Consider the following 25,283-nt stretch of genomic DNA (forward strand, 5'->3'; position numbering starts at 1 on the left):
ATTACCCTTGTTTTCAACTATATGGAAACAGTGAGGTTGCTGTCAATGCAGTAAATCCAAACAACTTTTCATAGTAAGTGCATACTGATCATGTTCAATTATTTTCAATTGTCTAATGCATCATGCCTACTTTAAGGGACATTAATATATATTCTTTGAAAGAAAATGTAAACACATTTTGTATCACTCCATGTGGTATAGCTTCTCTATTCAGATAATAATATTTCACTTTCATTTCCTGAAGAAGTCAACAAGACAACACCTTGCATTAATTCCTTGTTCTATTAACAAATGTATTAATATTCCAGACCTTCATTAAGGAAAAAGAAAGTAGGATTAGAAGGGAGATTTTTTTTTTAAAAAAATTGTTTTAAGGAAATCAAGCATCACTGATATTATCTAGAAACAACATACAAAATCTTGTGTTCTAATTTCTTCATGTTACATAATCTTAAAAAACTTACTTGCATATATCAGTGGAGTCCTGTGTTCCCAATGCGTACAATGAAGAACCAATTCTATTGCAATCATCAGCAACATCTGGAAAAGAAAAGGCACATAAAATTCAAGTTATTCTATTGAGCCAAAAGAAGTTTCCAAGACATGCAATACACAAAGGGCACTATAAAAAAAAATATTTTACATTAGTTGTAGGACCCATGGCAGCAAATCATCAATACAGAGAACTAATTTAAGTTCTATTCTGTAGATAGCCCCTGTTAGGAAGTACATAGGTTTAGGTGTGAGATGAGCATAGTATCTTGGTTTGAGTACTGGACTAGGACTCTGGGAGGTCAGGGGTCAAACTCCCCCACTCAGCCACAGAAATCCTCTAGGTGACCTTGGACAAGTCACCCTCTTTCAGTTCTTAGACTCAAGGAAGGCAATGGCAAATCTCCTTTGAACAAATCTTGCCAAGAAAACACTGTGACAATGTTGCCTTAGGGCCACCATTCAAGTCAGAAATGACTTGAAGGCACACAACAACAAATATTTATTTGTAATGTGCACCACAGGTCACCTAGAAGATTTGGAGGCAAGTGCACATTTTGGGTGGTTGACAATTCCATCCTTAGTCTGCCTCTTAACTGGTAAGATCTGGGAAAAAAAGGTTCAAACAATTTCTGTTTAAGACTGGGGAACTCAGCAATGAGGGTGCAGAAAAACCAGGAAGCAAGAGAGTTCTGTCCTTGACCTTTAACTCCTCATCTTAATCCTCCTGAATTTATAGGTATCTGTTACCCTTGCCCAGAACTGTAGTTTTTGGGTGTATGTTGTTATTTTTTTTAATGCCATCCAAAATTGCCTTTCCATAGAGAAAAACAAACTTACTTTTGTGGGATCTTGTCATCTTATCAGATTTCATAGAAGAATCCTTGACACGATTGTGGTATTCTACTAGGAATGTTCTTTCATGTTCAAAGAAGTCATCTACATCCTGCAAGGCAGCAGACAGTTGTAGAAAAAAAATACTACATTTTTCAGAAATGGAATTATTTCTTGACTCTTCATTAAGGACAAACTACAAATTGATCCTAATGGATAAGCAAGAAGTCAGAAGAAAAAACAGCATGTGGTCTTAGGAGTAGCTATGTCAAATGCACCCCAGGCCTTAAAAGGATAGATGGCAACAAATTGCAACAAGACAAATTTTTTTGAATATTTCTATGCTTCCCTTTGGTTTAACTGCAATTCCCAGAGTAACAATTCTAAAAATGGTATTTAAAAATTCAGTAAAAAAATGGCAGAATAAACTTCAGGTAAAGCAATTAAAAACCAACAGCAAGCAATTCAAATCATTGTATTACAATCAGCTTGCATAGGTAATGTATGGTGAAAAAATAAAAAGGGTCTTCATTTGGCACCTGAGAGAGTATCAAATCCAACATTTGGGAGAGTCTCCTCAGGTAAAGGCATTTTACATAAGGGACACCAGAAAGTTCTGCTTTCCAAAGGATGGCAGATACAGCAGACTCCTTTATTACTGAGCATGTAGAACTAGTAGCCAATTAGATTTTTAAATACCTGCCAGGCTCCATATTAACAGCAACTATATCAGAATATGAACACTTTTATCCACAGTAATCAACAAAAAAAATCATTTCTTTCTCATCCAAAACTTTCCTATCTCTCTTCTTCTTCCTGCCCCAAAATCTCAGATTATAAAGCCTTTGGATTAAGAACAGATTCCCTCTATAGCTCTGCCAGGTGCTGATGACATAAAGAGCACCGGCACTAGCTTTGTAGTCTTTTCTTTGCCAGTTTAAATTTTTTTTCTTTCAAGTATTTCAAGTTTCTTCGACACAGTAGAAAAAACAATCTATGTTTTATGATTGTATAATTGATTTTATTTGTCCAGAATCCTGTTGGTCTACTACTAGCATAAACCTGTTACACTATTAGTTACTTGTTCCACATTTGCACTGTGGTAGTGAGGGAATGCAGGGAAAGTTACCATTTTCATTGAGAACAAAAGGCTACTAGTGTAAAGTCGAAGGCTTTCATGGCCGGCATCCATAGTTTTTTGTGGGTTTTTCGGGCTATGTGGCCATGTTCCAGAAAAGCTTCTGGTGAAATGTCAGGAAGAAACTTTTCTGGAACACAGCCACATAGCCCGAAAAACCCACAAAAAACTACAAAAGGCTACTAGCTTTGAGCGACCTATTTCTCTCATTCCTGGCTTCTGCGTGGGTCCTTAGAGCCATGGAGTTCTGAAAAGCTGGTTTAAAAAATTACTGCTCCTATGGCACATGCAATTTTCCAAGACAGACCTTCCAGAATACTATGGTTCCAAAGACCCACCCGGAAGCAATGGAGAAATAGGTTGCTCAATACCATTATGTGGCTAAAAAAATGTGAGTCACACTGAAAATGGAGATATTCTGCAAATTACTCTTGGAGTATCTGTAAAAAATATCTCAACTTTTTGGTGTTATCCTGCCACAGTTTCCATGACTGATCAGTCGACCACTCGCAAACGAGATAGGCTTAAGTAGACTTAAAATGACTAATCACCTTCACTCCTGAAACAATGACACCATCTGCAGACTTAACCATGTTTTTAAAGAAGTCTTCAAGCTTTTCTTTTTTATTTTTCCCACGGACACTCAACTGAAACACAGAAACAAAGCAAATTATGTCACTTTTGAAAAGATAAGTACTATCTGATTGTCAGAAAAAAATCAGAAATTGCAATAGAAAACTGCCTGCAAAAACAGTTTCATTTCTGCCTATTTGTGATTGTCATTTTCACTTGCTCCAACATCGAGTTGTCATAGCTCAGTTCGAAACATACTGCAGAAATAATCCAGTTTGAGACCGCTTTAACTGCCCTGGCTCAATGCTAAGAAATTCTGCAAACTGTAGTTTCATGAAACGTTTAGCCTTCTCTGTCAGAGTTCTGGCACCACAATAAACTACAATGCACAAGCTTCAATTTAATACATATAGCCATTATGACTATTAGTTATTTTTCAATTCCCTCTTTAAAACCATTACCACACCTTGAGTCAGTGTGTCCCATAATTTAATTAAGGGCCTATACAGACTGGGAGAAAGAGGCGGACAGCGGCCACCCCTTTCTCCCCTGGATCGTTGCTGCGGCACACGCCCTGCACGGCAACCATCCACTCCAAAAAGAAGACACGAAACGCAGCTCTTTTCTCGCTGTTGCCAAGGCACCATAAGTACCCTGGAGTGGCGCTGTGACGTCCCTCGTGTGCCACGTTATCGTCACAGCGTAGTGTAAATGGCGGCGCACCAAGAAGGCATGAACATGCAGATGCTCCGCTCTCCCAAGCCCTACTTTTGGCCCCAGACCAGTGCAAAGCACCGATCTGTACTGGGCCTATGTTTGTTTGAAGTAGTTCTGAGGTGTATCTGCACTATGCAGTTACAGTATATCAGTTTCACAGCTCCACCCAAAAGACACCCTGAGATGTGCTTTGCTGAGATACTTAGAATTCTCTATTAGGATGTTCTAGTGTCCCCGAGACTATAAATCCCAAGATTCCTTAGGATAGATCCATGAAAATTAAACTGGTATGAAACTGATATAAACGTTAAGTGCAGCTACATCTCTGGATCTACTACCAATCGGGAACTCCACTACATAATCTAGTATTATGAAAGGAAGTGGTAATGGGCAGTGGCCTCACTAGGGTTGGTGTTACCCAGTGTCTTAAATCATGGTGTCATCCCCACCCCACACATACACTGACCTCCTCCTACTGAGAGAATGCCAGGATATAATTAAAAATTATCTACAATTTATACCCAAAGATACATAGTAGGAAGAAGATTACATATGACACTTTAAGGAACAGCACACATCCAATTTTTTAAAAATCAAGAATGTATCGTGCTTTGGTGGGTCTACACAAACTACATTCATTTCAGTACTCACATCCTGATTATACTCCAGGAAGACATGGAAATTTAAATCCTTTCTCAAAATGGGATGAGCTGCTACACGACACAGGAAGACTTCATGCATGGCTACTGTCTTCTTGAAGATTGCCAAATACTCACTACAGGGGAAAAAAGCAAGGTTATTTTATCTCGCAAATAACATTTCTCCATGAAGAATACATTTCATTTAGAAAACTGCAACAGAAGATCAAAATCAGTTTAATGAAGTATGCTTCAACACCACTACAAAAACAATACAATATAGATTAAATCTGTTGTTAATTGTCTAAGTCCAATTGCCAACTCCAACTAAATGAGAACCATGGGATTTATGTAAGCATTGTCCTATTAGTCAGCAACTAGACTGTGGCCAAAATGTTAACTTTCTCTTAAAGGCAAACTATGTAAGACAGACTATGTAAAAAGCAAGTCAATTCTGAAGTTTGTTCTGTTCAATGACAATTTAAGATTTCTTTTTGTCTGAAAATTTTTGGAAGCCTTTAGAAATTTTAAAATAGAATGAAATTTTGTAGCGAAGCAGACTGGTAACCTCTGGCCACTCCAGAGCCAGCCACTGCCACTGCCCTAAATGGCCCACTGGCAAGGAGCACTTTTTCAGGCAGCCACAGTGCAGCTTCTGGCTGCTCCAGGAGCGTGTATCATTTGCACGCCCTACTCCTGAACTGGCTGGAAGCCGCTCTTTCCTGGCCATTAGCCCTGGGCCGAGACCAGGCCAGGATCCAGCAGACCTGACATAAATCCAATAGATCCTGCCCAATTCCAGGTCAAAGGGGCCATAACATAAGTCCAAATGACCTGTCATTTGCCATGAAATTTTGTGGAAACCACATGCAAATCCAGGCAGAACAGACAGCCTCATGTGCCCCTTATCTTACTTCAGCATTGCTGTTAGTGAGAAGACCCTCATCAGTGTATCTGACAAAGAAACAGGGGTCTTGTCACTAACAGCAATGGCAGTGTAAGATAAGGAGTGCAGAGTGGTAGCGGCTCCTTTGCACAGGGGCAAGCAGGAGTGTAAATACCTGCCCCTCCCTGCATCACCAAGCAGTAAGCATCCAACCAGTTTTAAAAGGAAGACAGTGTTTCAAAAATCTCGACTGACACCCATGCTAGCATAGCACAGGCTTGGCCCATGTTATCCTGCCCTGTCTGCTCAGTGGTTGGTCTTGGGGTAATTCAGTATCTCTCATCCTAATAATCTATTACTTCAACTGACAGTTTCAAACTCTATAGCAAATTCACTAGGTTCCCCATGTGTTTCAACGTAATTTGATTATCACATTGATTTTAACAATTAGTACAATTATTAGTGATTATCTTCTCCACTTCAAATGTCCCAGCATTTTGATCATTAATGTGTACAATTTTCCTTTTAATAATTCAGGAAATATTTCACAGAAACTATTGTGAAATTATTAGGAAGTACTGGAAAAGCTGATAGGACAGAAACAATGAAAACATGCACATACGCTTCTAGTTCTTGCTTCATCTTGGTGAACTCTTCCTTAGTCATTGATCCTTCTCCTTCACCAAGCTTCTGCAATTTTTCTCTTGAAGCATCAAAATCAGGCCTTGGTGGTGCTGGTGGAATCTGACAAGTGAATCAATCAGAAAATAGTCTTGAGTCTTTGTGAAAATAAAAAAGGATACTGTAAGCTGCTTAAGCACATAGACACCATCTCTTCTTTCCATGCTACTCAATTTATTTTAAAAGAGTCTGCTGCACCCACTGCTCTAGCAGCTGATTTTAAATTATAACCATCCCTTGATACTGTATTCCTAATAATTCCTAAAATCACAATATCACATCCTCAAAAGCATGATATAATAAGAATTTCAAATAGGAATAATTCTTGGCTGTTGCAATTAAGAGCAACCAACTGAACTTCAAGAAGTCCCAACTACTTACTCAGATTAATCACAATACAAAGTAATTAGTCATATCTTTACACATAGCCTGAAGCTAGTTAACTATTTGTAGTAACCAAGAATTATTTTGCTATAGAGAACAAAGACCATGAAATGCATACTAACTTCAAGAAAATTAGGCACCAAGGTACAGGAGATGAAGTGATATGAAGACATTGTCTGATATTTCAGTTAAAGAAAACACAACTGTGATGTTAAAAAAATGTAAATATTCTCATGTTGACCAGTTGATGGATCTTATTTGGAAGCCCCAGTAATGCCTTTTTTAATCACTTAATTAGAAGACAACACTGATTACAACCTTGAAATATCTTCCATTGGAAGCTCATCTAAATTATGTTATGGATTCCTTCACCTCAGATTACTCACCATTTCCTCATAAAGACTACATTTTCTTTTGTTTTTAAGGCAATTAGTAACATATTATGTTAAAAGCCATACCGTCCTGAAGCCTTTCTGTGATAATCCAGTTTTCTAGTTCTCAGACAGAATGTCTCATAAACCAGTGCTTCTTAAGCCATCTATGTAGGGTACCAGCAGGGTTCTTTCCTAAATGTGCCAGGGAGTTCCTGACAGTAAGGGCTGTTCAACAGTGGAACACACTCCCTCGGAGTGTAGTGGAGTCTCCTTCCCTGGAGGTATTTAAACAGAGGCTGGATGGCCATCTGTCGGGGATGCTTTGATTGAGAGTTCCTACATAGCAGGGGGTTGGACTGGATGGCCCTTGTGGTCTCTTCCAACTCTACGATTCTATGATTCTATGTCTCGTACTATATTTTTACCCATTGGCTACAACTATTTCTTTCTTTCTTTTTCTTTCTTTCCTGGAAACTTGCCAGGGAGCAGCTATTCATGAACCTGCATCAGTCCCTGGACCAGCAACTTTGAGTATCATTATCACAACTGACTTAAAGTAGAATAAGCTTTCAATAGAAAGGACACACTGCTTGCCTGTACTGTAATAGCCTCAGGAGCACTCAGTTTGTGGTGTAACTGACACCTGACGAACACTGGAGTCCAAAATGGGTGTCCTCCCTCTCAACCTCTGTCAGTCCATAAACCTTGAGGCAGGAGGCCCTGCCTGGGTGAAAATTACCCTTATAAAAGCGACCAGATGGCAGCCTGGCAAGGAGGGGGTAGGTCGTACCTACTGCCCCTGCGTCGTGACTGAAGCCGGTTATGCCTCCAAGTCCCCTGGCCCTAAACGGACTGAGCGGAGAAATTGGACATCTTCAGCAATGCAGAGGGTAAACCCCTTCCCTGGCTATGCCCCATTATCTCCCTCCAGATGCAGCACATCGACCTGCTGTGCTCCCAGTCCCAGTGCAGGCTGCGAAGAGGGTGGGGTAACCCTCCACTGTCATCCTGGCCTCCTCTCCCAACATTGGTCCCACAGATCAAGGGAGCCCAGTTTCCATACTAGCAACTGGTAAGGCAGGAAAGGAGAGGTGATGGTTCGAGGCCAAGGAAAAAACTCTGCAGGTAAAACGAACAGCAACTCTTCACAAGACGAAGAAATACGGCTGACTCTAAAAAGGGCATCCTACTAGGACCATAGGCAGGAAAAAGACTCACTTTCAAGGGGTACCAAGCCCTCCCACAGGGGAGCCAGGCCAAGAGAAAGTTAAGAGGTGATATGATAGCCTTGTTTAAATATTTGAAGGGATGTCATATTGAGGAGGGAGCAAGCTTGTTTTCTGCTGCTCCAGAGAATAGGACCCGGAACAATGGACACAAGCTACAGGAAAAGAGATTCCACCTCAATATTAGGAGGAACTTCCTGAGAGTAAGGGCTGTTCAACAGTAGAACACACTCCCTCGGAGTGTAGTAGAGTCTCCTTCCCTAGAGGTCTTTAAACAGAGGCTTGATGGCCATCTGTCGGAGATGCTTTGATTGAGATTTCCTGCATGGCAGGGGATTGGACTGGACAGCCCTTGTGGTCTCTTCTAACTCTACAATTCTATGATTCTAACACACAGTAGTAGACTAAGGAAGTTAACCCAGTAGTTCCCAAACTTTGATCCTCCAGGTGTTTTGGACTTCAGTTCCTAGAAGTCCCAGTTGGCTTGGCCAATTGGGAGGAATTCTGGAAGCTGGAGGCCAAAACGTCTGGAAGACCAAAGATAGGGAACCACTGAGTTAACTTATTAATGAAGGGCACACATCATGTCAGCATGGAGAGTACTGCTCAAAGGCTGCATCAGCCTGAGCCCTGGTGTCCAACCTGTAGCACCTGACAAATGTAAACAGCAGAAACTACACTGGCCTACTGTAGAGTTCTGGCACAGAAATTTCACTCAGGAATGCAGAAGAGTTGCTGCTTTTTCCTGAAGCAGAGGAAGATGGAAACCAATCAACAGTAAACATCAATTATTTTGTGCATGCCCCAATGTGGACCATAATAGCATATAACAACTCTGGTAAAAAGGTGAAAAGAAGTAGTTGGGTCCAGAAACAATTGTTGTTGTTCTGTGTCATCAAGTTGTTTCCAACTTATGGTAACCCCCATTTTAGGGAAATATGCCAGAAACTAGCATGTGAAGCACTACTTTTGAAGCTCTGCTGTAAGTGACATCCACACAGACACAGAAACTATGGGTATGGATCACAAGTATCACCAAGACGTAATGGTTATTCAGCATTTTCAACAATCAGATACTCAACTTACTAGTTTTTTTTTTAAAAAAATAAGAACTTACAATATAGCCTGCATAGTCTTCATTCTCAACAAAGGAATCATGAAGCCAAATAAACTCTTCATGCTGTCGGACAACTGAAAATTCATTTTGTTTAAAATTTGGTAAAGAACTCTGCAAAACAAAAAAAAAGGTCGAATGAATAAATCAGATTAAAAGTTTGTCACATAAGTTTACTATATAAAAATCCTCAATGAACTAGGCACAGTATCAAGCAACCAAAAATGCATAGGGTTTTTTATTTTAAAAAGTTTATAGAGAAATCTCTTAAAGTATGATCTTGTAGCTCTGTTTATGAGACATAGAATGACATCAAAAATCAAAATGGAAGTGTAACAATAATTGACAATTTGTGTGTGTGCGTAAATATATATCTGCAATCCAAATCAACTTTTGAATAATATACAAAGTGAATTCTTTGCTTACATGACTTTTTAAAAAACCAAGTGCATGTCATTCTGATCTTAAAATAACTATTACACATAATTAAATCTTATTGACATCCAAATGGTGTACTTGCAGCCTTGGATGCTAAACTTTTTTCCCCCTTTTATAAATAGAAAGTTGAACAAACAGTATGGTTTACCTTTGTGTGGACAGTAAATTTCACTTTGTCCCTCTCACTTAGAGCATCTGAAATGTCCACTTGCAAGGCAGCATCTGTTTGAAGATCTACAGTGACTGCTCTAAGCTAAAGAAAGATCAATGGTTTCATTAAGAGCCATAAAATGAGATTAAAATAAGTTAAATTACACCCAATCGGGCCCTTCTCCTGCAGGGGAGGGGGAGAAAAGGGGGGGCTACCGCTCTTGGGTTTGCCATGGTCTCTTGCATACTCATTTATACAGCTGGTTTGGGATTGCTACTCCCTGACCCTTTTTTTATTTATTATTTTTACCAAAAAAAAAAAAAAAAGACATAAACCCAAGACGCTGGGTTAGAAATCAAGTCACTCAGCAAAAACTTGCAAGCAGCTTGCTAGCTTCCTTGGGTGATTTGTTCCCCCCCCCCTTCTACTTCCTCCTACTCTTGCACCCTTTTGCTTGGGAGTCAGTCGCTGCTGCTGCTGCTGCTTCCCTGATTGCTTCGAAGGAAGAACAGCAGAGGGAGGAGGTTGCACACGGATCAGGTTCTTGCACAGTGAATTTGCAGCACAGGAAAGCAAAACAAAAGTGTGCTCTCCACAGCCCCTTCAGAAGTAGGAGGTGGTCTACTCAGAAGTAGGAGGGACAAGCACACCCCTACTCATGAACAGACCACCGCCACTCCCTACCTGTGTGTAGACCGACACTGCCGCCCCCTTTGCCATAGCAAAGGAGAGGGGGTGAGCGATCCCTTTTGCCCCCACCCCCACCCTGTACTGGTCGACACCAGGAGTGGCAATGCCACTGAGCAAATTTAACCTATTATATCAATATTTGATATTTACGTACTCAGAGAAGCAGAGTATATTTAATTTTTAATTAAAATGTTTAAATGAAGAAATCAGATTTATTTAAGTGATGTATTTTGATCCATACTGCTCTGAGGAAGGGACACTAGCAAATAACATCTTCCTGCTGGAAACCATGAGTACACATTTCCTACATTTCAGTTTTCCATAATATCATCTCAAGTCAGCAACTATGCAGGATGTAACTTGAACATGATTAACTACCCCCAGAATTAGGGCATCAACTTTCTTTTCTTCTAAAACTTATACATATTCAAATTTACAACACAAATTAAAGCTCCTCAATCCTGGACCACTTTTTAAAATTACCATATATAGGGTTTGCATTGAGTATGTGCACAGATAACTTTGTAGCCATAATCTCCCAATCTTTTTTCCCTTCCAAATGATCTTTCAGTCAATCTCCAGTACTAAACCCTTTCTACCTCATGATCTCATTAAGTGTTGGATTTTTGTAGCCTTCCAACCAAAGTACATTTCAATTGCAGTGATTGTTGTTAGTTGCAGTGAGCTAATTCGAGGGTGGTGTTGGCAATGCAAGGCCAGAATGATGACACTTCCTTCCTTTCCAGTGTAATGTGAATCATAATAAGTAAGAAATTCATTGAATTCATTTCTACGAAGATGCTCAGGATTAACATGCAAGCAACAAAAGTGGCACTCTAGCCTCAAGAGCACTGTATATTTTTCCCAGGCACTGAATCTTAAGCACCTAGAAAACTGAAAGTGTGTCTAATCTTTTACAACCAATCTTTTTAGACCATTCTGGGCTACTGGCCTGATATCATCCATACAGGATAATGCCAAGTCAGGGGGAACGCAGGCCTTTGGGCCCAATGTGTTCAGTTGTAAGGTGCTCTGAGAGCCCCTCAACCACAAAGGCTCTCAGAGCACCTTACAACTTTACTGAGACAGTAAGGTGATTAACCTCACCGTGCTTTGCCACAAATCTTAGTTGATTCCTTTACCAATTTGATTTTACTAAAGATCTGTTCACTTGAAATATGGAGATGCAGCTGAATATTATTTTGTTTACTACATTTATATGCTGCTCCCAGCCCTCAAAAGTTCCAAGCTGCATTGAGAGACCCAGTTCTTCTCCCTACCAGTCAGGGCTGTTGCTTGTCCCAAGTTTGAGTGCTCAGACAAGGAATCGCTGCAGCATCCTACTCCACCTAACATGAATTCTAGGAATAGGCTTCCTATTGGATTCTGTAAAGCCGTTTCCCTGAAGGTCAAAGGTGAATCTTCAGATAACCTGAACAACCAACTGCACCAACATTCCCAAGGAGTCTTATTATGACAACTTACTGGAAAAACCAAGAACTGAAAATTCTGAAATGGAGAAAAAGAAACATATGCAATGTAGGTAACAGTTCTCCGGACTCAGGTCCCAAAGAAATTATACAAGCTCCATCATCATTGAATAGCTAAACTATTTCTTCCACTTCACTCACATAGCCTGATCATGTTGGCTTGATTCTTATAGAGACAAAATGCAAAAGCAGCTACCCTGCTTTGATAATTAAATTTCATAATATTACTAATATTTTGGGAACATGAGAGTTCTGGGGTCCTGGGGCAATTTTCTTCCCTTTCCCCACTGAACCTGGAAACAGTATGTGTTTTAGGACATTCAGTTAAGTTAATAGTACATCCAGAAGTAAACATAAAAAGAAATAAATATGGAAAAAGGCTAACTTGTTTCAAACAGGAACCAAACTCTGCAATCTAAGCACCTTAATCTAAAAGATAACCAAGTGAATACAAAGGGACCTCAACCCCTACAAAAATCTGCCTCCAGAAGCAATGTTTATCCAACTCTTGATGTGATTAGCAGATATGTGCAGATGTTTTCTCCATAGCTATACCAAAAAAAAAAAAAAAAAGGGGGGGGGGAGATCAAGCAGAATGAGAACAGGACAGACCTCTAATGTTTACTGAACTTAACCATACAGCCATTACTCTGGAGCTTCAGCAAGATCCAAAGGTGGTATAAAAGAGGTGTAGCTATAGTGAGAAATTGGTCCTAGTGATATACAGCAGAGCCAAGCAAAACGAGAAACTCTGAGCATGGTGACTTGATGCCAAATGTTCAACTATGCTAGAGAGCAGCAAGAAACACTGCCATGCCTATTTGCATGCAGCAGATGAAAGTCTGGTCTTGAGTAATATACTACATATACTAAAGTAGTACAGGTAAAGGTAGTCCCTTGACACAAATTCCTAGTCATAGGAGATGGTGCTCATCTCCATTTCTAAGCCAAAGAGCCAGTATTGTCTGAGGACTGCTTTGGTAATCATGTGGCCAGCATGACTGCACTGAATGCTGTTACCTTCCCACTGAAGGGGTACCTATCTATCTACTTGCATTTGCATGCTTTTGAACTGCTACATTGGCAGAAGCTGGGACTAGTGACAGGGGCTCATCTCATCATGAAGCACTTGGGCTTTGAACTGTTAGCCTCCCCATCTTCTGACCATTAGAACTGGTGTCTTAACCACTAAGCCACCACATCCCATATACTGTACTCAAGTACAGTCCGCCCTTCTTATACACGGATTTTTTATACACGGATTTAAGCATACACGGTTTGAGAATGTTTCAAAAAAGTATAAATTTACCTTGATTTTCCATTTTTTATAAGGGACACCATTTTGCTATGTCATTATATGTAATGGGACTTGAGCATACATGGATTTTATTATACATGGGAGATCTTGGAACCAAACCCCATCGTATAACAAGGGTTCACTGTATAAGTAAAAAAAAAAAAAATTGACCCCAAAAAACTGAGTTGACTTATCCACGGGTGAACGTAAGTATTGTTCTCTAACTCTTTTTTTAAAAAGGAATTATCCCTTGGTGAAAGGCAAGAGCACAATGTTTCCTGGAAGCACTGACCCCCCTCTACTCTCTCATCCATCCTTTAGTGTGAGCACAAACACTTAGGCCTGCTGGAATTTTGTAAGTTCTTTGGCATCATTTTCCTTTGCTTTATCTTTTAGATCCTTTGTTACCTGCCCCTACATTTTACCCTTTTGACTTATCCATGGGTCATATCAAAACCCATAATTTTAGCACCAAAACCTACCACTGACTTGTACATGAGGTTGACTTAGTTGAGTACATTCATCCCTCCACACTCTCTGGGGTTAGGGGCACAAGACCCCCATGAATGTGGAAAAACTGCAAATAACAAAAACCCTATGTTTTTATCTGAGAGAACACCTCTCTAGAAATCTCTAGGTCTTCCAGTGTAATTCTGTGGTCAACATCTGCCACACATTGACCAGAGGATTGTGCTGGAGAAGCTACAAATGCCAAGTGGAGTGTTCTCTCTAGGAATCTCTAGGTCCTTCAGTACAACTTTTGGCTAATGTTGACCACAGAGTTGTGTTAGAGGACCTAGATATTCCTAGAGAGAACATATTAATAAAATCTGTGAGTATATAGAATCATAGAATCATAGAGTTGGAAGAGACCACAAGGGCCATCCAGTCCAACTCCCTGCCATGCAGGAAATCCAAATCAAAGCATCCCCAACAGATAGCCATCTAGCCTCTGCTTAAAGACCTCCAAGGAAGGAAACTCCACTACACTCCGGGGGAGTTTGTTCCACAGTCGAACAGCCCTTACTGTCAGGAAGTTCTTCCTAATGTTGAGGTGGAATCTCTTTTCCTGTAGCTTGCATCCACTGTTCCAGGGCCTGTTCTCTGGAGTAGCAGAAAACAAGCTTGCTCCCTCCTCAATGTGGCATCCTTTCAAATATTTAAACAGGGCTATCATATCACCTCTTAACCTTCTCTTCTCCAGGCTAAACATCCCTGAGTCGTTCCTCATAGGGTAAGGTTTCCAGACCTTTCACCATTTTAGTCGCCCTCCTCTGGACACGCTCGTTTCTCAATGTCCTTTTTGAATTGTGGTGCCCAGAACTGGACACAATATTCCAGGTGGGGCCTGACCAGAGCAGAATACAGTGGGATTATTACTTCTCTTGATCTAGACACTATACTTTTATTGATGCAGCCTAGAATTGCATTGGCCTTTTTAGCTGCCGCATCACACTGTTGACTCATGTTCAACTTATGGTCTACTTGGACTCCTAGATCTCTTTCACATGTACTTTCATTCAGCAATGTGTCTCCCATCCTATATCTGTGCATTTCATTTTTCTGCCCTAAGTGCAGTACCTTACATTTCTCTGTGTTGAATTTCATTTTGTTAGCTTTGGCCCAGCTTTCTAGTCTATTCAGATCATTTTGAATGTTGGTCCTGTCCTCTGGAGTATTAACTATTCCTCCTAATTTGGTGTCATCTGCAAATTTGATAAGTGTGCTCCCAATTTTGTCATCCAGGTCATTGATAAAGATGTTGAATAACACTGGGCCCAGGACAGCGTAGTTTCCATTCTGTCAGATAACTTGGAGCTTCAACTTGGGTCAGTGGAACTTTTAACCATCTGCCCCTGCCCTAGCTATACCATATGTTCATATTAACAACCCACAGCAGCCCGGCTCATCATGTTTACAACCTTGCTTCTGTTCTTGATAAGGTGTCACCCAGCAACCTGAGCCTACATCTAGAGTAGCATACTGATAGAGTTGTCAATCCTTTTATCAGCTTCTGTTCCTCAGGTTTCAACAGCAGTTTGATCAGCAAATGTTGGAAAGTGGTAATGCTTATCTGCATTGTAGGACATGTATCACCTGACTGATTTTGGCAAATCAAGCTGCTCTTAAAGGCACAGCAGCATGCTGAGTGTGACTTGCCCAAGGTTATGCAGTGATTTCCATAGCTGAGCAGGGATTTGAACCCTGGATTCCAAAGTCATAGTTCAATGCTCAAGCCACTCCACCACGATGGCTCTCTATCAGGTTGCCTACCTTTACGTTAAAAAAAAACCCAACCCTTTTCATTCTTTCTCTCACTACACACCTTGATTAAAAAGCCAATATTGATCTGAGATTATTGGCAACAACCTGAATTTGTGATTTTGTTACTATTATTTCAAATGCAAGACATTTATCAAGAACATAACACTACATACTTTGAAGATAAACCCTAATTTCTGAATCAAACATCGAATCTATGAACAGTAAAGAAGTCTAAGTCTATCACACAGTGGAACATATTAATGATGCTATAGTTTTAGGACTAAAAACAAATAGATTTGTTCTCACATACTTCAATGGATTACAGTTCACTTCATCAATTGGCAGCTATGTACACGCATATGAGAGAAAATTAAGATGTGTAGCTACAAACCAACTTTTTGAAATATTTAATATATTCTAACATGTTCAGTGATCTTCCTTTAAATTCTTAATAGTCCTTCTAATCAGCAGGAAAAGCAAACTGAAAACTGAAAGAACTGAGTGAAACATTAAGCAGCAACATAATCTGAATACTAACTTAACAATGCAGTCAGTCCACTTATTCTACTTCTGTAATGTGCTCTACTTGGGGCTACCCTTCGGAAACTTCAGCTGGTACAAAATATGGCAGCCAGATTGATCACGGGAACTTCTAGGAATGACCATATAACACCGGTCTTGAAGTCCCTGCACTGGCTGCCTATTAGTTTCCGGGCAAAGTACAAGGTGTTAGTGATCACCTTTAAAGCCCTACATGGCTTGGGCCCAGAGTACTTGAGGGAACGCCTTCTTCCCTATTGTCCGCCCCGCACACTAAGGTCCTTTGGAAGAAATCTACTACAGCCAAAAAAATCTAGGTTAACATCAGTTTCCCAGAGGGCCTTCTCTACTACTGCTCCTAAACTATGGAACAACCTGCCGGAGGAGATCCATCACATTTCCACTCTGACAGCTTTTAAGAAAGCACTCAAGACGGATCTCTTCCGGCAGGCCTTTCCAACTTAGTTACCCTCCCCAGATATAGAGATATTGTCCCCTCATTTGTCTATTCTTCCCCGCCTATGCCTTTTTTTAATGCTGTTTAACGTTTTATTATGGTTTGTGTATACTATGTATTGTTTAGTTTCGTGTTTAGTACTGTGTAATGGGGGGCGGTAGGTCTAGGGTTTGATTTTTAACTCTATTGTAATTGATGTATTTTATTGTTGTAACCCGCCCGGATTCTTCGTGATTGGGCGGGCTATAAATTATTATTATTATTATTATTATTATTATTAAACTGGAAACCTTTTTCAAAAGGAATAGCTCAATAAATAGATGTAATGTCCTAGCATTCTCCATGCACTTATGCCATAACTGAACCATTGAAAGCAATGTTGGCTTCTGAAATCAGAACAAGATAAAATGGGGTGGAGTAACTACCGTAAATCAGACACAACTGTCAAAAGCTGGCAAACAGGATTAAACTTTGATATTCTTAATCTGTAAATGTAAGAATCTTGATTTAGGATGCATCCACACTGCAGAGGTAATCCAGATTTACACGGCTTTAACTGCCATGGATCAGTGTTATGGAATTCTGGGATTTTTAGTTTTGTGAGATATTTAGTCTGCTCTGTCAGACAGCTCCAATATCACAACAAGATACAGTTCCCAGAATTCCACAGCACTAAGACACAGCAATTAAAGTGGTGTCAGCCTGGATTATTTCAAGAATATGGATGCAGACAGGCAAACTCATAAAAATTCCAAGAGCACACTCTTGTAAGAAACCTGGTTTTTGTATGAAGTTATATTTGCTACTTCTAGTTGTACACTGTTTATTAAAACCTGGTTAGTCACAGGATTTTTGCCAAGGTTACAGGCTTTTAAATAAAGAGAAATAGTTTGCAAGTTTATTGTTGCTGTTGTGTGCCTTCAAGTTGTTTCCAACCTATCAGGACCCTAAAGCAACCCTAAGATGGGGTTTTCTTGGCACAATTTGTTCAGAAGATGTTTACCATTGCCTTTCCCTGAGGATGAGAGTATGTGACTTGCCCAAAGCCACCCAGTGGGTTTCATGACCAAGCAGGGAATCAAACTCTGGTCTCCAGAGTTATATTCCAATACTCAAACTACTATGCCATGATGGCTGTGGTAGTAAATTTAAAACATAACAAAAGTTGTGCTGGAGCAAAGGCCTACCTAGCTCAACATTCTGTTGTCACAGTGGCTAACTAGTTGCTTCTGGGAACACACATCAAAGCAGCAAGAATACCCTCCCACTAGAGTTCCCCAGCAATTGGTATTTAGGATCCTTCTGTTATGGGAGGTGATATAGAGCTATCACATCTAGCAGCCTTTGATAACCTTACTCTCCAATAGTCTGTATACTCTCTTTTTTGAAATAATCCATGTTGGTGGCCATGATGATATGAATTCCAGTCTAACTGCACTCTGTGAGGAAGTACTTCCTCTTATCTATTCTGAATCTGTCCCATCATTCATCTTTCACAAATAACCTTGTTTCTAGTACAGTATTATATACTAGCAGATGCTTACTCCAGTCAGCCAAGGCTAAGTTGGCAACTGTCACCAGAGGACTTTTTCTTCTACCACCCTTAGAGCGTGGAAAAAGGAAAGAGATTCCACCTCAACATTAGGAAGAACTTCCTGACAGTAAGGTCTGTTTGACAGTGGAACACACTCCCTCGGAGTGTAATGGAGTCTCCTTCCCTGGAAGTCTTTAAACAGAGGCTGGGTGGCCATCTGTCGGGGATGCTTTGACTGAGAGTTTCTGCATGGCACAGGGTTGGACTGGATGGCCCTTGTGGTCTCTTCCAACTCTATGATTCTATGAGTCATTTTAGGCATAGGTAACCACCCTACTTCATATTTAGTGAACAATTCATTCAGCTTCAGTACATTCTCTTTATCTTAATTTATTACTTGTCATTCAACAGTGCAAGTAGCTAGTTTCCTGTTTCTGATGTAAAATCTGTTAACTGTTGATCTTAGTGTTATTAATAATATGCTCCTCGTGTACACCTTGCTGTCTGCTTGTATTTTTGTGTGTGTGCAAGTTTATGTCCATTTTTGTTCTTGTTTAGCCAATTTTCCATTTTCCAAAGGATGCCTTTTTGCCAGTACCTTAATTGCTAGCTGTATCCTGAAACTGTATTTTGAAACCTCTGATAAAAAGGGAATGAAAAAATAAATCCGTGGCACAGTACAAAATATCAAATAAATTAGTATAATACTGTAAGATCCTCACTTTGGGCCACTTCACAATATCAGATCACTCACACAGAGAAAGGCTCATATGAATGGGCCATCACAGACTGCTGCCATTTCAAGGCAGTTCCAGTGACAACTGTTTACTTCTTCAGTTGGTTAACTGCTTTTTAAAAATGACTCCATCTATAAAGAACATATTACGTTGAATTAAATGATAAAAAGATAACATTAACTATGATCAAGTCTGGCATTAAGAAAAGTGGTAATAGCTTACTTACCTAAGTTTTTGAACAAAACAGATTACTTAGTATTTTAAACTATTTATAGATTAGAACAGTGCTTCTCAAGCTTTCTAATGTCGGGGACTAGAAAAAAAAATCTCGTAAAGTGCTAGGGAACAGTTCGACATTTGTATCCATTGGCTACAATAGTTTCTTTCTTTCCTGGAAATATATTGTGGAAGATCAGCTGGTGGCACATGGATAGCTACTGTTCCACTTACCACCACTTTGACTAGTACAGGCTTAGAGGAAATGTTAACAAATGTATACATGAATGAAATAAAAAGGGAATATGCACATTTTATTAAGAATTGTGTTGATGAAAGGGTTTAATGTTCATTTTTAATAAATGCATTAATATTTTATATTCTACTGTATTTTTATATGTTTCTAATGCATATACCAATTTTGAAATAAGCACTGCTGCTGCTGTGTGCCTGCAAGTCATTTCTGACTTATGGTGACCTTAAGGTGAACCTATCACAAGGTTTTTTTGTGGGGGGGGCGATTTGTTAAGGGGTTTTGCTTTTGCCGTTCTCTGAGACTGAGAAAGCGTGACTTTCCCAAGGTAATCCAGTGGGTTTCTATGGCAGAGCAGGGATTCAAACTCTGGTCTCCAGTGTCCTAGTCCAACATCCAAACCACTATACCACAAAGCATTTTTAAGAAGAACTCATATCAGACAATTATATCTGTGTGCATAGACATTATTTATGTAAAATGGCCTGGAAACATTATGGTATGGTCAATCTCACCTTCTGAACTGGAAAGTAGTTAAATGACACTATCACCACTACCCTCATGCCAGGAGTTATTACAATTTCCTGTAGTAGCTCTGAGCAACCTAAGGGAAGTCAGTATTTCAAAAGAGAGAGAGAGATTGAACACCCCTACAAAATGTATGCTAGATACAGGATACCCATGGCTAGCTTCAAGCATAACCAGAACAAATGTTGTCCAAAGACTACTATTGACTCTCTAGAAATCTAATAAAACAGAAGTGAAATATAACAGAACTTCTTATGCATAAATATGAAGAGGGAATAATCAAACAAAACAAATGAAAACAAGACAGTTTAAGCACAATTTATTATGACATAGACAAGTGATTAGTTTAAGAGCAAATGTTTTACTCCCAGGAGCAAATATTTTTCTTTATAAGAAAAATTTAAAATTTTTACTGAGAGAACCATACATGCTACTATCCATTCATATATTTGTCATAACAGGGTAGTACTAAGGCACTGATACCACCAGTTTTTCTCTTTCAAAAAAAATAATAGATATGCCATGTGTTTAAAAACCACTTTTTTACAGATCTATAGTTAAAATAGAATAAACCTCTGAAACAGCATGCTTTCAATCATTTTTGAAAAACAACTACACTCCTCCCTCCACATTTGCAGCTTTGACTTTTGTGGATTTAATTATTCACAGATTTTATTAATAAGTTCTCTCTAGGAATATCTAGGTTTTCTTCAGTTAAACTTCTGCCTTCCTGTCTGTCCCTGACTACCATTCCACCAAGAGCATCTGAGGAAGTAGACTTAAGTCTACGAAAGCTCATGCCACAAACTATCTTCTCTATACAGATAGGTCCTCCAGCGCAACTCTATGGTCAACTTTACCCAAAAGTCACACTGAAGGCCCTAGAGGTGGTGAACTTATGGCACATGTGCCAGAGGTGGCACTCAGAGCCTTCTCTGTGGGCACGCATGCTGTCGCCCCAGCATAGAGTTTGCCAGATTTCATTACTAGAAACCCCAGAGGGATGTGGCACTTTGCAATAAATAAGTGGGGTTTGGGTTGTAGTTTGGGTATTCAGTCTGCAAAAGGTTCACCATCACTGCCCTAGAGATTCTTAGAGAGAACTCTCCAATAGGCATTTGTAGCTCCTTCGGCGCAATTCTATGGTCAATGACCAGCAGATTTTGACCACAGAGTTGCACTGGAGGACCTAGAGATTCCTAGAGGTGTTCTGGTTTGTTATTTGTAGTTTTTCCACATTCACAGGGGTCTTGTGCCCCTAACATCAGTGAATATGCAGGGATGAGTTTTTCAAAGCAAGGAATACTCAGAATTGGTTTATCAGTTAGCCTACAGCACCGGGTATTTGTTGACGGTCTTCCATGCTAGTATTAACCAGGGCCGACCCTGAGCAAATTTTAGGCTTGCAGAACACACTTTTTCTTTTCTTTTCTTTTTTTACTAGAAACACAAAACTGAGCCTACTGCCAAAAAAAAAAAAAAACCAATAAAATAGCATTTAAAATTAAAGATTTTTTTTTAAATCCAGGAAGTTGAACAGTGCTCATAGTCCTCAGAAACAAAAGCAGCAACTTTTATTTACCCCACAAATACTCACTTTTAGTATTCCTAAGGTTTTTGTATTTCAGCAGTAAAACTAGGGGAGGAAGATTTTTTTGCTGTTGCTGTTATTAAACAATTGGGAAGAAGGAAATCTTTGCTAATCTACTACAATTTACCCAAAGATCGACCATGTTATGCTCATGAGTAGCCCATCCTGAATGGTTGCATCACTGCCTGATAAATGTCACATGCAGTTTCACTGAAGTATTTCATTTATATTATTGTACATAGAACTACTTTAAAGCATAAACTTTTTTTTACTGAGAAAAAGGGTTGTGTTGTGATTAGTGCTGAACATGAAAGTGAAAAGTTCAAAATTACACTCAGCTGATAAACTCACTGGGTGACCTTGGGTAAATAAACCATCAGACACAAAGTCTTTCAACTTAACCTACTTTACAGAGTTGTTGTAAGGATAAAACACAAAGGGAAGAGAAGGTGGAAAGTGGAAAAAATGAAATAATAAAGAGAGCAGGGTTCAATTTCTAGCTTGACCATTGGGAGACCTTGGGCCAGGAAAACCCCATGACAGGGTTGCCAGAAGTCAGAAACATGAAGGCACACAACACTCACTATTTCTATTTTTTGTGTGTCCAATCAGAATAACACTACTGTACTACTATTCCTAAATACATTTTACTTTTGGCATGGCTATGTTATCAGAACATACACACACACACACACTTGAATATATACATGAGTGTATATAATGTATAGTGATGTTATAATAACCTACTTGTGCCAAAAATAAAAAGTTTTTAGAAATAGTAATGTATTTGTAGGAGGAGGAGGAGGAGGAGCCCTTGTGGCCAGTGGTTAAATGCCTGTACTGCAGCCACTCATTCACAAAACATAAGGTTGTGAGTTCAGTCCAAGAAAAGGGCTCAAGTTTGACTCAGGCTTGCATCCTTCTGATGTTGCTAAAATGAGTTCCCAGATTGTTGGGGGCAATTAGCCTACACTTTGTGAACTGCTTAGGGAGTGCTAAGTGCATTGATAAGCAGCATAGAAATGTACTTGCTATTGCTATTATAATAATATAGCTGTGCCAACAGTAAAACATATTTAAAAAGAGTAATTTGTAACCTCTGAATATATATGTGTGTGATATATTAATATATTTACACACACACACACATATATATATAGTGATTTTATAATAAGGTAATTGTGCCAATAGTAAAATGATATGTGTGTATCATTCCAACTCTATGATTCTATGATTTACAGACACCCCCCACACACATATATAGTGATTTTATAAGATAGCTGTGCCAACAGTAAAATGATACATATGTCTGTGTGTGTACTTGAATATATATGAAACACACACACACACACACACACACACATATATATATGTTGGTGTTATAATCAAGTAGCTGTGCCCAGAGTAATTCAGTAAAAGGTATTGAGAGAGAGCAGTACAGTGTTTGTAATCCCTGGTTCTCTCCTGAGGAGAAGAGTCCATGGAGCGAAGCCCCTTCCACCTGCGAAGAGGAGGAGGAGGAGGAGGGGGGACCGGGATGGAGGCGGCGGGGGCCGAAACCTCCCAAGGGACGCCGCCGCCGCCGCGCCCCCCCGGCCTCCCTGCCTGGTCTCTCCCTCCCCGAGGGAAGCCACCCCTGCCCCACCTCTAGGGCTGAAGGAAAAGGGGAGAGAACGAGTAGAGAAGCAGCAGCAGAATCACTTACACCTCGGTCCTCCTCGGAAAGGAAATCTGGGCCGTCGTCCGAGCCTTCCTGCTCCGAACCCAAAGGCGGAGGAGGAGGAGGAGGAGAAAGGGGGAGAAAGAGAGGGTTTAGTGGCGAGGCTGCCTCCCCAGCCGCCCTCCTTCCCTGCTTCCCCCTCGGAGCCCAGGGCTCCTCAGAACCTACCATCATGGCTGCTCCCTCAGCCTCAGCGCAGGCCTCAGCCTCCTCTCAAGCGGCCCAGGAGGGAGGGAGGGAGCAAGGCGGGGAACGACGGGGCGGGCCTTGGAAGCAGCCAGGAGGAGGAGGCCCGCCTCCATCATGAGGCCTTTTTATTTTCCCTCAGAGGGGGAGAAAGGGGAGGATTGGAAGGGCCCAGGCTGCCCCAGTGCTTCGTGAGGGGAAGCCACTCTGTCTTAAGGGGGGCCTAAAGGCTGAGAGTCACCCACTGGGTTTGCACAGCCAAACCAGGACTTGAACCCAGGTCTCCAAAGTCCTAGTAGTCCAACGACACCCACGCACCACACACGGACTCACAATACACAAGACTACAGTCCTGTAACTCCAGCCCACTTTTATATTTCCAGTACTTTGAAACAAAACAAAAATATGTTTAAAAAGTACAGAAATGAGGCCCAGTGCTTGAAAGATATGGAAACAAAAGCCCTATCTTTCAAACATTGCAGGGGCCCAAAACACACTCCAGAAATAATCCAGGGTTTTTTGTTTTTGTTTCAAAGTACTGGAAATATAAAACTGGACTGGAATTACAGGACTGTAGTCTTGTGTATTTTGAGTCGGTGTGGTGTATTATTATTACTACTACTATTATTATTATTAAGCTTTATATAGCGCTGTAAATTTACACAGCGTTGTACATACAAACTTTTTAATAAGACGGTTTGCAAGTGTAGTGGTTTGGGTGTTTGGACTAGGGTTCAAATCCTGGCTTGGCTGAGCAGTTAAAAGCAGTGCCAAACCAGGTTATTCCTCCACTGTGGATGCAGCCCAGGATTCCCTAGCATTGAGCCATGGCAGTTAAAGCAGTGTCTGACTGGATTATTTCTGCGGTGTGGATGCAGCCATAGACTTCTGTTTCTAAGTTAGCAGAAAACATATGATTTGGATCAGCTGAAGAGTAATTAGCTATCATCCTCTTGGACATAAAATGCCTATTTAGCTTCGATCAAAAACAACACCAAACCATATGACAGAAGCCTGGAAACCTCTGGTGGGTTGGTTGAACTGTGTGTAGTTGTGTTTCAAGGAGGAGGAAATGCTTGACCTTAGTGGCTTATGGTTTCTTCACTGTACTCTCTCCAGTGTAATGGAGCAAAAAGAAAAGCAACAGTGTGCTCCCAATACAGCTTCTGGTTATTGTAAGAGCAGCAGTTTCTGCTATTTCCTTTTCAGAATGCGTGGTTATTTGTGTGCTTTTCATTCTTCTACCCTGATATTCAACAACATGACACTTCTTTATAAACACTTGTCCCACTTCATAAAACTTCTCATGTCTCCATTGTACATCTTCAGTTACATCATTCCACCGCATGTGTATAGCACCAACATTGTTATAACCATGTGGGCCCCTGATATTGTTGGACTGTAGCTCCTAGCATCCTTCATCATTGGTTATGCTGGCAAAGACTGCTGGGACAGGTAGTCCTACATTTAGAAAGCTGTACAATTCCTAGTTATGGTTACCCATAGAAGCTTTACCTAGGGTTGTCATTGTAATGTATGGAGTAGAATACTATTCATGGTTTTAGAAGGGACTACACATTTTATCCATTTGTCCCAAAGCAAAATAATAATATTTGTTGATTTCCCCTTAATAACCAATGAGTACACATAGCATCTTTGGATATCTTGTAGAAAGTTACTGATTCAAACCTGGGTGGGTGGTTTCCAAAACGGCCTAAGCCAAAAGCAGGGTCCTTTCTGAAGGAAGTATCTTAACTAAGCCTTGTCTTCAATGAACACTATTATTTAGGATCTACGGTTTTCCTCAGATTTTAGCTCTTGAGTCTGTGTTAGCACCCTGGCTGTCTGGCAGACAGGAACAGTATAGATCGTGGATTGTGCTCAGCTGGCTTCCTGTTTTTCACACAAGGACGTCCTGGGGGAAATAATACTTTACGTTTTCCAGAGATGGCATCTGAAGTGCCAAACAAACAGTCTTTCAAACTGGCATGTGGCAAAACGTGGTTGAATTGTTTGGAAGGAGGTTAGGACTTTCCCTTCCTAAGCTAACAGCACTTTTGGGTGACAAGGGTATGTGGGTTTCTTTTTTTAAAATCCAAATGAGCTGTTCCTTTTAAATTCGGATCAGTCTTG

General features: G+C 40.3%; 1 protein-coding gene across 2 annotated transcripts in view; it reads right to left on the bottom strand.

Moving 5' to 3' along the window:
• Positions 1–23,222, bottom strand: part of SNX6 (sorting nexin 6) — a 31,317-nt gene extending 8,095 nt beyond the window's left edge. The window contains exons 1-9 of one of the 2 annotated variants that reach the window (XM_042480904.1): positions 23,133–23,222; positions 22,950–22,997; positions 9,644–9,748; positions 9,061–9,171; positions 5,901–6,022; positions 4,406–4,529; positions 3,016–3,111; positions 1,333–1,438; positions 465–540 (exon numbers count right to left, since the gene is read on the bottom strand). In XM_042480904.1, the coding sequence (XP_042336838.1) occupies positions 465–540; positions 1,333–1,438; positions 3,016–3,111; positions 4,406–4,529; positions 5,901–6,022; positions 9,061–9,171; positions 9,644–9,748; positions 22,950–22,997; positions 23,133–23,138 (794 nt within the window). In that variant the 5' untranslated portion in view covers positions 23,139–23,222. Of the gene's footprint in view, positions 1–464; positions 541–1,332; positions 1,439–3,015; positions 3,112–4,405; positions 4,530–5,900; positions 6,023–9,060; positions 9,172–9,643; positions 9,749–19,640; positions 19,718–22,949; positions 22,998–23,132 lie in introns of those variants that run through there. The other variant, XM_042437222.1, reaches the window with a different exon arrangement.
• Between the last annotated feature and the right edge of the window lie 2,061 nt (positions 23,223–25,283).

The sequence above is a fragment of the Sceloporus undulatus genome, chromosome 1 (genome assembly GCF_019175285.1).
Source record: "Sceloporus undulatus isolate JIND9_A2432 ecotype Alabama chromosome 1, SceUnd_v1.1, whole genome shotgun sequence".
In the NCBI taxonomy this organism is placed as follows: Eukaryota; Metazoa; Chordata; class Lepidosauria; order Squamata; family Phrynosomatidae; genus Sceloporus; species Sceloporus undulatus.